This window comes from Periplaneta americana, chromosome 10 (genome assembly GCF_040183065.1).
Source record: "Periplaneta americana isolate PAMFEO1 chromosome 10, P.americana_PAMFEO1_priV1, whole genome shotgun sequence".
In the NCBI taxonomy this organism is placed as follows: domain Eukaryota; kingdom Metazoa; phylum Arthropoda; class Insecta; order Blattodea; family Blattidae; genus Periplaneta; species Periplaneta americana.
In genome coordinates this window covers 50,260,374-50,274,129 of record NC_091126.1, presented here as the reverse complement: position 1 = coordinate 50,274,129, position 13,756 = coordinate 50,260,374, and the positions used below count along the sequence as shown (strand labels likewise).

The 13,756-nt window shown below is 32.0% G+C and overlaps 1 protein-coding gene across 4 annotated transcripts in view; it reads left to right on the top strand.

Annotated features, from left to right (window-relative positions):
- Nucleotides 1-13,756, top strand: part of LOC138707661 (uncharacterized) — a 141,430-nt gene that overhangs the window by 55,459 nt on the left and 72,215 nt on the right. For all 4 annotated transcript variants that reach the window (XM_069837390.1, XM_069837389.1, XM_069837388.1 and 1 more), the window contains exons 2-6: nt 5,276-5,348; nt 7,153-7,311; nt 7,457-7,567; nt 11,174-11,330; nt 12,163-12,290. In XM_069837390.1, the coding sequence (XP_069693491.1) occupies nt 7,489-7,567; nt 11,174-11,330; nt 12,163-12,290 (364 nt within the window). In that variant the 5' untranslated portion in view covers nt 5,276-5,348; nt 7,153-7,311; nt 7,457-7,488. The remainder of the gene's footprint in view (nt 1-5,275; nt 5,349-7,152; nt 7,312-7,456; nt 7,568-11,173; nt 11,331-12,162; nt 12,291-13,756) is intronic.

Here is a 13,756-nt window from a genome sequence, read left to right as displayed (position 1 = left end):
AGAAAAGAATGAATTTTATGTAAAAGGGTGTGAGACAGATGAGTACCGGATAAGATATATACCCACATGTACATTTCACGGAAAAAAAGAATGGGCTGCCAACATCTTATAAGTGATTGATTGATTGGCAAACTTACTTGTGTTAAATTACATAAGCAACTGTGGCTTACAGCTGTTTCGGTGTTTCTTCACACCATCCTCAGAGCCTGAGGAGCTATAAGCCACAGTTGCTTATGTAATTTAACACGAGTAAGTTTGCCAATCAACCAATCATTTATATTTAAGTGTTAAAAGTAGTGTACGCAAGATTCAAGATGGAGCTTATAAGTTCCAGATACATAATACTGCACATGCTCATCTAATCAAAGCCGTAGTTCTCAAGATGACACATAATTAAACCATTTAAATTTGCTGTATTTTTGTTTAAGAGTCTGAAATATGTTATAAAATCGAAAGGAGGGGTGATTTTAGATACATCAGGACGTCTGAAGAGTAAAATAATAAGCAAAGTCACACCAAATATGTGCCTATTTAAAGTATGATTATGTAAATGTACCGGTAATATTATCTACAACACTAGAGTTAGAAAACAGCCATTCCACAGTAATTGACGGGAGAGTTAGAGAGTTCTCTTCAATACAAAGTAGCAATTTTTTAAATATATTCTTCAAAACTAAATTGTCATAACTATGTACAGTCCAGTAGATAGGCCTATAGGCTACTTGCAATCGTAAAAAATGGAAGCAGTGTGTCTCGTAAAGCAAGCAGAAAATTGATAATTTCATTATGTAACAGACAGGACATAATTTAGACATCCACCACACTACCCTACTGTATATTTAAGGTGAAATTTCAATGATTTTATTTGAAGTTAGTCAATATAATGTGAAATATAATGCTCTTTAGTCTCTTATTTAGACATAGGTACGTGAAACTTTATATGAAAATAATATATTTTTTCAGAATTTATTACTCTGTTACATAAGTGAGGGAGAATGGACGGGACATAACAGATGGGACAGTTTGGGTAATGAAGGATCATGAATTAGATAATACCAGATTACTTAAATTTAAAAGTTTATTATATATTTTCTGTAGTAGAACTCTTCTTTCAGCGACATATTTTATACTTTTACTTAAAACCACATATTTTATTTATTAGGGCTAATGTTAACTCTTTTATTATTCTCTTAATTTTATTACTATTCCCAGATTTTTTTAAAGAAATTCATAGAAAATTCTTCTCTCGCAAACTGAATAAGTTGGGGTTCAGGAAGACTATCAAGAATTTGATTAAAATAGGCCTATACAAATAACACATCTTGCTCATTGATTTTGAACACTTTTTGACCAGGACTGTTAGCATCAATCATAAACATTAATTTCACTTCATCATCTTTTAAACTTCCTTAAGACATTCCAATATTTTGATACTTTCTCTGTGCCTTATTTTCTCCAACAAACTGAACTAATGTAATTACATTTCTTCCTTTATTTCACTTATCTTTATCATTAATGGCATTTCCGTATCTGCTTCCCCAGCACTGTCCTCTGAATAATAATAATAATAATAATAATAATAATAATAATAATAATAATAATAATAATAATAATAATAATAATAATAATAATCCGTGGCACTACAGCCCACAAAGGGCAAAGACCGACCAGCATGCTGCTGGCCTCACGGCCACATGCCAAAGCAGAGGTGGACGATCATCCAACCAGAATGGAGGTATCGTGTGGTTAGTATGATGAGCCCCCCAGCCGTTATAGTTGATTTGCATAACTGGATTTCGCTACCTATCGTAGCTCCCTAAGTGCATCACGATGCTGGATGGGCACTGGTCCCATTCACTGGCCGAAATTTCATGACAAAACTTCTTCCTCCATGAGGACTCGAACCAGCGTGCATTCCATAACGCGAGTCCTGGGCAGGATGCCTTCAATCACGATGCCACGGCGCGGGACCCTCTGAAGAATACTGAATATTAATCGTAGTATAAATCACTGCTTACCAATGCATAGGACACAATTACATCTTCTTGCCAAGCAACACATGTGAATATAGTCACTTTCTCACAGAATTTTATCCTGACTCACCACAGAATAGTTTCCTACATAGTCAAGCTGTTGGACCAAGTCTCCAATGCCCAAGTTACCTTCAAAATGTTTTCCTGCACTCTCTTGACAAAGCAATAATTAATTTTAAGTTTTGACAATTGATCCTGAAGATGAATCACAGCATCCTCAATATGTCCATCATTAGACATCAGTTTAGGCCTGCCATCAGATCCACCCATTGCTTTCACGTTACTGTATTATTAAGTCACACTCCTCAGGTACTAAATCAATAATATTCTCTTTGCATTCTTTACACACTCCAGTCATACACCTTCTGAAGCATACTTTCTTTAAAAGTTCTTTGCTCCTACATGGAAAGCCAGGAATTACTTTTGCTAGAGCATCAACAGTGAATTGAAAATTAGAATGGTAGAAACAAATGCTTACATTGTGTAGCATTTCTGAGGATCTCAATATATATTTTGGGCATAACTCATAAAATTTACTAAGCTTCTTATTAAAGTCGGGATTTTCATTGATGAACATAGAAAATGCTTCCTTTACTATCATCATCATATGTAGTTTTAAAACGTGTAACACCTTTGTTAACATCCTTCACACTTTTGAAATCCATCTTTCCATGTGCCTGCAGATTAATATCATCTCAACAGTAGAAAGTCTTTGACATAACTCCTCATCAGACAGTTATTTCTTCCATGACGTAATGTTACCTCTACTACATTCATTTGGTAGCATTTCTTATATTAATAAAATTGTTTATTACAACTTTTTTTTTTTTACTTGGACTTTGCGGTAGAACATTTCTTACACGATTTCTTGCTCTTCTGATAGACTGTGGACGAGAATAAGACCCTAACATTCAAAGAATTATTCTCACATTAGCGTTTCTAAAATTCTTCTTTCTTCCTAGCTCTGAACTTTTTTTTTCTGTCTCTTTTAAGTCTTTTCAGCTTCAATTTCTTCTTGCTATTTGCCAAAGGAATCTTCTCTTTACTGTGGGCTTACTCTACATTATGTAAGCAAACAATCTGTATTAAATAATAGATGTGTAATTTTTAATCAGAATCACGTTCACAGTAACAGTTATAATATTCATCACCCTTTCCCTTTTGACTTATTCTGACCCCACTCATGTAAAGAATATTAAGAAAGGCTTGACATTCGCTTTATCTAGTGAAAGTCCCTTTTTTATTTATTGAGAGGACTCAAGACTACTGCTTAAAGCTGTTTATACATGATCAAATTTTTCTTCCAATTCAATACTTCATAAGGAATCTTGTCAAAGATTAAACAATATTGAAAAAGTTTTGTCGAAGATTGTTTCATATTGCTAAAGATTTGACAAGATTTTAAAACTTGTGCTCAAAGTTGATTATAATCTATGTAGGCCTTCCTACCAAATGTGACAATATAAATATCTAAATCCTTTAGAGAATAACTAAGCTATACAAAACAGTAGTTTTGTTACTTAACTGTACTGTACTCTAGAAGAAGAATATTAATGTTGCGTATTGTTTTAAAACAAAATAACGATTAGTATTTTCATAGGTTATAGATTAGAATAAAAGAGTCTGTCTAAAATGTTTAGCGGTCACTACTTCTGAATGACCCTTGTCATGCTTGGACGAATGTTTACAGAAGCAATTAGTTTTACAACTTCCCCTTTAATGCTCTGATTCCAGAGTACTGTTACTTATTTTACAAGAAATTGATAAACATTGGATCTCATTTTAAACCAGTAATTGCTTTTAATGATCCTATGATGTTTAAACTATGATTTTCGTAAATAGGAAAATACCATAGTTGAAATTATTACAGTATAGAGAAGCTACGTAATAGATGTGAATTTTTGCATTATTAGCTACTGTACCACATGTAGGCCTATCCACTTAAAACATACCATTTGTATATACTTTTTTTATGGTATAGGCCTATGATGACTATTGTATACAATCCAGAAAACGAATGTTTACCTTATTATTTGAGTGCATAGTCAATGATTTCATTGATATAGGCCTATTTTGAATGATGCTAGTAGTTTAAGGAAATAAAAAAGAAATATCATTCGCAGTGCTCAGTTGGTCAGAATCTCAATCTGGCTGGAAAAAAAAAATATTTTTCAAACTCACTGAAGTTGGTGTTTCTGCTCTGTAAACACTAATCAGATGTCTGTACTTCAGAAATTCGCAACACAGAAAGGGATTCGGAAAAATTAACAACAGTAGGCCTAAATACATAGCGGAAGCTGATGATTGATAAACACTCGGGCAGTCTGCACCCTGTCGTGAGTTGGAGCGATGCAAGGAAAGATCATTCTGTGTTGTGCTTAAGCAAAATATTTTTTTAATTCCACGTGGAAAGTAAGTCTGCCCAAAGGTGTGTACCTGGTTTATACAAAGTTTAATTAATTTATTCGATGTCAATACTGTAATAACAGTGTTTTAATTTACTGAATTGAAAGTTAAGTTTTCTGACATGAAGTCCATTTTTTTTTACTGGGATTTAAAAATATCGGCACTTACTCGCACGGAATTTTGTGACCAAAATACAAAACAACATTTGGACTTTATTTTTTTATTTTACTTAGGTGATGGCCTGTAAAACCGGTCTTCGGAACTCATAAAGAGTTATTTGAAGCAATACTGAACAAGAAAAATTCTTCTGAATCATTATATGAATATGTTTTTACTAAATTATAAGTAGGAGAGTGTTCACAGAGCATTTTAAGGGAATTAAGAAATCTATTTATTATTTTAGGAATGATTTTAAGAAACGGTAAGGCGAATGTCAAATAGGTTATTTGTGGCGAATCCTAAACCTCATCTCGCCAAATACCATCTTGCTATCATCATTTGCATCGATGTTAAATATCATAGTAATTTATACAGTGTCGTTAAATAACTGACTAAAGAAACTTTGGAGAAGAAACCAAGTTCGCGAAATTTAAGCCAACAATCTACGATTAAGTTACCAGGGAGTTAACATGGACGTTAACTTGATAAAGTTTCCTAATCTCATATTGCTCTCTTTATGTTTCCCTCCCTCCGTCAATTCTAAATTTGTATCATAGTGGCATTTTATGTTGTCTCATTTTACTGATAATATGAAAATAAAACAGTTTTCTAATACTAATATATCATATATTAATTTACAAGTTCTTCAGTGATTTATGATTAAATTTGAATTTCAGATATGGAGTCAGTTTGGAGAAAGTTTCCTGTTTAGTTTGTTGATTTGGTTGTCATTGCACCACCATATAAATGGTAAGTAAATTTCTTGCAATTCAGAAGGCAATAATGTGGCTTTTTGTGCATATATAGGGGAAGGTGCTGTGTCAGGCTGTATTTCTAATTATATTTCTTAAACAGTGGGAAATCGGCTTTTTCCATAGATATTAATCAGAGTGTTTTTATTAATCCTGTAGGAGAGAAAATGGTGGAAAAAATTTATTTAGGATACTGTAAGCAGTGTTATTGTGAATTAAACGAATTATTTTCTCATTATTCTGGAGTGTTTACTCTGGAAATATGTTATTTTTAATTACATGCTTTCCGTTTTTGTGTATTGAAATGAAATGCAATGGTGCAATTCCACGAGACAGTGTACATGCACATGAAAGTTTAAAATGCATGTAATCAATATGTAAAAATACCAACTTGTAGGTAAATGTATGTAGTTTCATGTTCACAAGTGGGATTAATATTTATTTATCTGGTTTTCATGTTTTTCACTAGTAGCCAGTTTTCTCATTGCATAATATAATATGCGTATTTTAAAAGGTATTCTTTTCATATGAATTTACAGAAAATGTAGATTCAGAGAATTTTGATGTTAAATGTACAGTTTAAAAATGCGTATCTTTTTTCTGTAATTCCTTTACCAGGTTTTTGACCACAATTATATAAAATAGTAAAAATGGTTCAGAATTTCTTAAATGATCATAAGATAAAGGAAAACATTCTGTATCATCTTATGCTATTGGATATTAAAATAATTATTAATAATTGAACATTGAATATGAAAAATACCCCTATAATTGCAATTCTGTTACTGTAGAATTGCCCAATATATTTTATGCTCGACCATGCCGAAATGTAGTAATTATATACCTGGCCTAGCAGTCCTTTAATGCATGTCATTAAAGTACACCTATTCATTAAAGTTCAGGTTTTCGATTATTCTCGGATATGCAATCGAAAGACAACTAGGGAAATGTCACGGAGGCTGAAAACCCAATACTGTCGCAGAAGGCTATGTTCTGTTACTATAATAATTAGCGTCAATTGTAAATAATATTCAAATAAATTCAATTTGTCATCTCGTTTTTCAATTCTAAATAAATTTCCAGGTTATATCAAGACTAATGTTCTCTAGGTTATATCAAGGTCAATGGTATTCGTGCCTCGGAAAAAATCAATACTTTCGCTTCTGCGCACATCTCACAATTCAGGTCATTTCCGTTCGTGACTTACATAACAATAACATGAAAACTTGTGAATAATTTCAAGTTAGAAATATGGTCGAGCATAAAAAGTCGTATGAAACTTGCCTATAATGGTAATTAAGACGCTCGTATGAAAATTATGAAACTCGCTTGCGCTCGTTTCATAAACAAACATACTTGCGTCTTAATTACTACCATTATAAGCTCATTGCATAATGTACTATTAAGATTGATCTCAGTGTTTTAATTTCAATGAAACACAGTGTACAGCGTGTCTGAAAAATATCTATGTGTACCTATTTAATAATGAATTACAAATTAATAAATTGTACATCACAGAAGTGTATTGCAGCTTTCATTTTATGGAGAAACCAAACAAATTTGCCTGATGGTACCATATTCATGATCACGTGCATATAGTTTCCCTGTATGAGAGAGTCAGAGACATAGAAATCAAGAAGGACCTGCAAAATTTTGACAATAAAGTGAACAATGCCAAATGGAACAAAAACTCATTTCTTATTTTAACCATATCATATGTAATCAGAATTAGATTTCTGAGCATTCCACTGTGTCCTAGAGTTTAGAATTTCACAGAAATTTGTAATTTAATCCATGTTCAGGTCAGTGTTTTGGTGGAACAGAAACATATGAAAAAACAACTGGTGTCAAATTTGTATTTGGTGCATCGCAAGGCATCCTGACACAGCCAGGAACTGGCATCACAAGAGATTGCACAGCTATTTGCCGACAAACACCAACATGTGCAGCTTTCACTGTAGGTAAGTAAGATGTAACAAAGAAAATTAGTTTTGTTGAAGATATAAGTTCATATATATATATATATATATATATATATATATATATATATATATATATATATATTTATATTGTTTATTTTATGCTGTTATGTAAAATCACTTACAGATTACGAAAATTCAAGATGTCAGTCGTATAACATGGACTCAGCAGGCCACCGGAACAGTCTGCATGATAAAATTGGAAGCAATTACTTCGAGAAAATTTGTCTTCGTGGAGGTGAGCATTAATTTGTACTGGTACTACAGGTCAAGAAGCTAATTTATGAGAAATCAATAATAAATCCAATCTTAAATTTTTATGGGACTTTTAGTCATCAATTTTTCAACATATACAGAATGAGTGCGACAGAATTTCTTAATTTTATTCTTTTAAAAGTACTACTTTTATTTCAAGTGAATTGTTCAAATTTTGACTTTTTACATGTGTTGTTACACAATTCACTTTGTTGTGCGTGCAGTTAATCAGAGTAATGAAGTATATCATTCATATTATTAGATGGCCTTCTGATAAATAACCACCAATTTTAAATATCTCAAACAAATGTGAACCTCTTGTTGACAGTTTAATTCTCACACAGAACATTAGAGAACAACAGATTTTCGTCTCGTATCCCGAGAAAGATAGCAGATTTCTTTGTAATTCAAGTCACTGATTCCGAAAGTGGGAACAAAAATTTTCCTTTGAGTTCAACTTGAAAGATTCTTTCATTTTTTATAATGCACATGAAACCAATATTGTATGTGATGTATTACAGCTTTAGTACCATCATCATACAAATGGGAACAATATTTATTGAATGCAATGTTTTAAACTTTTATTTTGCTTACAAATGACAAATTTCAGGAAATGCATACCTTCCAGGCTGAGAGCTCTACAAAATCACAACTGTAAATTAAACGGCTTTGGGGTAAAACTGTCGGTAAATATTCACTATGAGGGATTATACCGAGATAAAGATACTTTACAGTGAATAATTTTTTAATTGGTGAACACAAAAATAATTATTTTTGTGTTCACCAATAAAAAAATTATTTGAATATTCTCACTAAGCTATAGGCATAGCAATGGGTAAGATTTTGAGATTCCCTTTTAACCACAGCCTCAGATTAGTTGTGTAAGGCATACAAAAATGTTTTAATTCCATTTCTTTCTTTACAGTCAATTTTCCAATAAAAATACTTAAAATGTCACCTTTGAATTTTCACTGTAAGCCATTCATACATATGAAGAAATAATCTGTGTGATTAGGACACTGTCAACGAACTCCTTAATTGTGAGTCCAAATCAAATAATGTGTCTTAAAAAATTAATTTAAAGAAACCGATGACTTGCACTTCCTAGTTATACTACTGGATTAACACTTTTATCCAAACAGGTGTTCAATAAAAGTACTCCATAAAACAACAAATGCAGAAAATTCTACTGACAGTTCTACCACTATGAAAATATTTGTCAGAAGAAAATTGCTACCCCTATCCTTACAACCTCACGTAGTCTATGACTGTAATGAATATTATCAGAGATATAGCGAGATGCCAAATGTACTGTACACTGTAACACTAGTGGCTATAAAAACACCGCATCAAATTTAAGTTTACAAAAGTAGTAATGTCATTATCTTACGCAATGTTAATTTGAATTTAAGAAATATGGCAAACTATATCTATCAAGTTTTATTTCAGTTTTGTAGTGAAATAGTTGTAATCTGCAATTCAGAATTGAACTGCATAAAAGAATTAAGGCAAAAGCACAATTTGAAACATGTATTTGGAATCTGCGCCTATAATTTAATTCTAAATGCGATTATGGGAATATTAAAATGAGTATTGTTCAAAGTCAGATAATTTCCCACGAAGTTGCTTGGCAGAAGTTTTGCTTGCTATAGTTCAGTCAACTGACAGTTTGTAACCAAGCGAATAGTTTGATTGCTTGACAGAATCTCTGAAATTTTTATGAACTGACTGTTGGGACAATTATTTTGGTTTGTCATAATTCTCATTCAATCATTGCTTTATTTTATCTCACCATCATTGTAATGGACCAGATTTTTCTTTTTCATTTTACATAATGAATTTCTTAAGTACATACTGTATATTTGGCCCCTTTCCCTTGAATATTCGTAAGTTCCCCATACTCTTATAAATGTATTTAAAGTTGTGTGTAGGTGATGGAAAGATACATTCCTGAAATTTCGTAGAATACATGGCCATGTTTTGGAATACTTCCTAACACATGGTCATCTTTCTGTTCTTCTTTCATGAGAAGTTGAAATATACTGTATACACCTCTTTCAAATGTTAATTCATTCTGCATGTACTTTCCAATTATTCCTATCTTTCTGTTCTTCTTTCATGAGAAGTTGAAATATACTGTTTACACCTCTTTCAAATGTTAATTCATTCTGCATGTACTTTCCAATTATTCCTATCTTTCTGTTCTTCTTTCATGAGAAGTTGAAATATACTGTATACACCTCTTTCAAATGTTAATTCATTCTGCATGTACTTTCCAATTATTCCTATCTTTCTGTTCTTCTTTCATGAGAAGTTGAAATATACTGTATACACCTCTTTCAAATGTTAATTCATTCTGCATGTACTTTCCAATTATTCCTATGTTCTTTTATTATTCATATGGTGTTTGGAATTTTTAAATTTTATTCTGGATTGAATTTATCACTCTTGCTCATTGTGTGACCTACTACATATCTTAAATTTTATTTCGGTTCAATCCTGACCAAAATCAGAAGAATATCATCCAGTTATATTGGGAGGCCAGGAGACTAATGGACTAAATCCAGAGTCTGCCATTGGAAACAACAGAAACAAATAAATTATTTTGGTGACCTTGAATCTCATTTCATAATCCTTTCCAAATATTTAGTTGTCACTGGCCTATAATAGGAAATGTAAAGCTATCACTTCATAGAATTTTAATAATGTTTATTATAACGTTTGTTTTCTAACATTAAACAATTTCCACAAAAATAATTCAAGCATTGAATTAGGTAATTTTGTGTTCGGCAAATTTTTCCATTAAGTTTTTATATGTATGAGTAGCTTTTGATTTGTTGATTTATTACGTGTTTAGCTCTTATTCACAATGATCCTCAAAAATGCAATTGCCTTTGTTTTTAACTACGTAATTCCATGACTCCGGTAGTTTAAGGTTACCATGCCTACCATTAAATCTCATATATTTACGAGTTCAAACCCAGCTGAGGGAGGCCCCTATCATAGATTTAGATAAGGAGTAGCCAGCTCTGAATGAGGAGAGAGCTCGAAGTGAAATTTACCACCTTTACAAGTGATTCAGTTGGGTGTGCGTTTGCTCACCCTTCATCTGTAACCCACATTAGATACACACATTAAGGATATTACATTATTATTGGTAACAATGTGTAGAGTATCACTAATAGCTTTTAGTGGTAGACCTGAGAATTTACTATTTTTTTTGTTAGGTTTCTAAAACTTGCTTAAGGTAGTACACAAAAGTAACTGAGTATTACATTAGTATGTAATGTTTTGCACTCTGGCGCTTATTTGTTTAATGGTAACATTATTATACTTATTGATACCGTCTTGTATAAGCCTTGTAGTACTGTCGTGAAAGTATAGGCGTTCTTTCTTTTCACAAGGACTTGAACCCGGGACTCCTCATTTCATGATCAGACATACTAACCATTACTCTACAGTGATGGTCTAATTCAGTATGTTACAGTATACATTCATCTTAGGGATAATAAAATTTTCACAGTGGTGAACTTAGTGCAGATGTTGTACATAAGGCCTTGTTTATTTTAATGTCCGTTTTATTTTTCAGTTTCAAACCTAAACTCAATGTGTGGAGATAGATTATGGGCATTTGAAAGAGTTGTAGGTGCTTACCTGGAAGATTTTGATGACCGGGAAGAAAGAAATGTTCAAACCAAAACTGAATGTGAAAAACTGTGTCTTTTTGAAACTAGTTTTACATGCAGGTATGGCTTCTAAAATGATTCTGTATGAAATCGAATTCTGTTTGTGCTACACAGTACTAAACACAGATTGCTTTTTTTTTTTTTATATATAAGTAACAACATTTTAGTTTATATTGTTAATCTCCGTTTTTATCAGTGTAGTGTAACATTGCCAGTTATTGACCTGCTAGAAAACTGTTGTCTACTTAAGGAGGAAGTGCACCATTGGCCTGCAAAAAATTAGTGAAATTCATTTTTTTATATCTTAGCTATTATAAAAGCTAAATGAACAAAACTTTTCATGCTTAATATACATACATTACACTTTATAAAACACTATTCAGAATATTAAAATAGCTAATAATTATCTGTAAAAATAATGTCAGAGTTGCATAATTTTTTTTACAACTATAAAGCATTTACATAATAAAATATACAATTAATTAAATATCTGCATGATTCTTTTACTGCAATGTTTTAAAGACCTACATCAACAACATAATCTAGGATCTTTTGCCTATTCCTTCAGGAAATATTTTTCTTAATAACAAATTTTAGAAAATTTAATATTGAAGGTAATGGTTAAGAGAAAAAATATTTCTCTGATATTTGAATTGTGCTAGTAGTTATCATTGGTTCATCATCTCTGACTTGCAAAACTTCGTAATAAACCTTTATGAATAATTCCTTCTTATGCTATTGTGTCTGGTTGATTTTTGTGCACATACTTTTAAAATCAGAAATTACAATTTTTAGTTATATCCATGTTTGTGACAGGATTTATTTTTGACTCTTCAAAACTTCCAGTTAAATCTGTGTTGTTACAATATTTTTAAATATTGTTCATTTTTAGGTCAGCTGAATTTGATGAAGCGTTAAGTGTATGTCGATTGAGCCGAGAGGATCGGAGAAGTCAACCAGGTGCTTTCCGTCGTCAACCAGGGAGCACCATCGATTATTTAGAAAATCAGTGTGTTAGATGTAAGTACAGATGACATATTTATAGCATGGCACCAGATTTCATTAAAGTTACCCTACTGCATTTTTTGTAAGTGAAGTTGATATACTGTAGAGCGAGAGAGGAGACAATGTTGACTTATTCAGGGAAAGATTGAAATCTTTTCATTGCCAGTCTCTGTTATGATTTTCTAAATTCCCTCGCCTCCTATTTAGGGTTACCAGACTTGTTTTTGGAAATTATGGAAGATTTTCACACAAAAAAAGGAATTGGGATTTAGTATCATAATTGTAATTGGTTGTTCAATTGTTTAAGGTGTAAGATCATTATTATTCTTAACTATGTTTTAGACCTTTAACATTATAAAATACATATATAGAACCTCTTATATATTTCCAGTATAGGTGTAATGAAACCATTCATACCTAGGAAAACATGAAACATTGCTGACATCACTCACATTTAACAGATGATTTGGCAGCCTGAAGTAATATATTATTTTTATTCTGAGAGATACATTTTTTGCATGAGTGATTGAAGTTGAGAAATACTCGTAGTTCAGATATCTGATCACTTAAAATTCATGGCATTATAAAAATAAATTTCTGCATGTATGTACGTGTAGTAGACTCCATGTTGAAAATAATTATATTCAGGGAAAAACCTAGATAACCCTCAAATTATGGAAGATGTATTCTAAGATAAGAAAACGTAAGAATACGGAAAAACGTACAATGTGGCAACCCTACTTCTATTCTCAGTTGCCATGTCAATCATGTGAGTTCATTCATTTGCAATGCCCCCAATGAGTGGGATTCATGTTTGTCATTTCAGAATTCAGTTCTAATACTAACGATAGTTACATGTTTTCGTAATCAAAATACAGCAGCTCTTTTCATCTTAAGACTAATGCACTTCAATCTTTGCAGTGCTGTGCTTATGTATACGTACAGTAGAATTCCCCATATCTGGCAACTGTGGGACAAAGTCTGGATAACTGATTTTGCCGGATAATTTAAAAATACTTTTATAGGTTATGTAAAGACATACTGTACTGCACAAACATTTTTTTCCATGTTGAAATTTAGTAATTTTCATATAGATATTTGAAAATAAAGTATTGAAATATGTATAATGTTTATTTTTGGTACTGAATAAGGTAATATACGTTCATCAGTTCATAATTATTGCAATACTACATAATAGCATAAAAAATACTAAACGTTTTCGTAACCTTATGACAATTTTAACTAGTGGCCATGTGACGTGGAGAACAGTGTAGCCAACATCGCGACTATGAAGATGAAGTAGCGCCCGATGGTTTGAACCTCTTTAACATATCTCTAATGTCTGCTTGTTTATGTATACTATATTATCTCTCACTCGAATGAAACTTTTACGTGCTGTAGGAACAGAGAATTTCTCACTTTCCTATTTAGACTTGCCCAACACCCCTTCGAAATGGGCGAGTTCAAGTGGTAAATTTAAA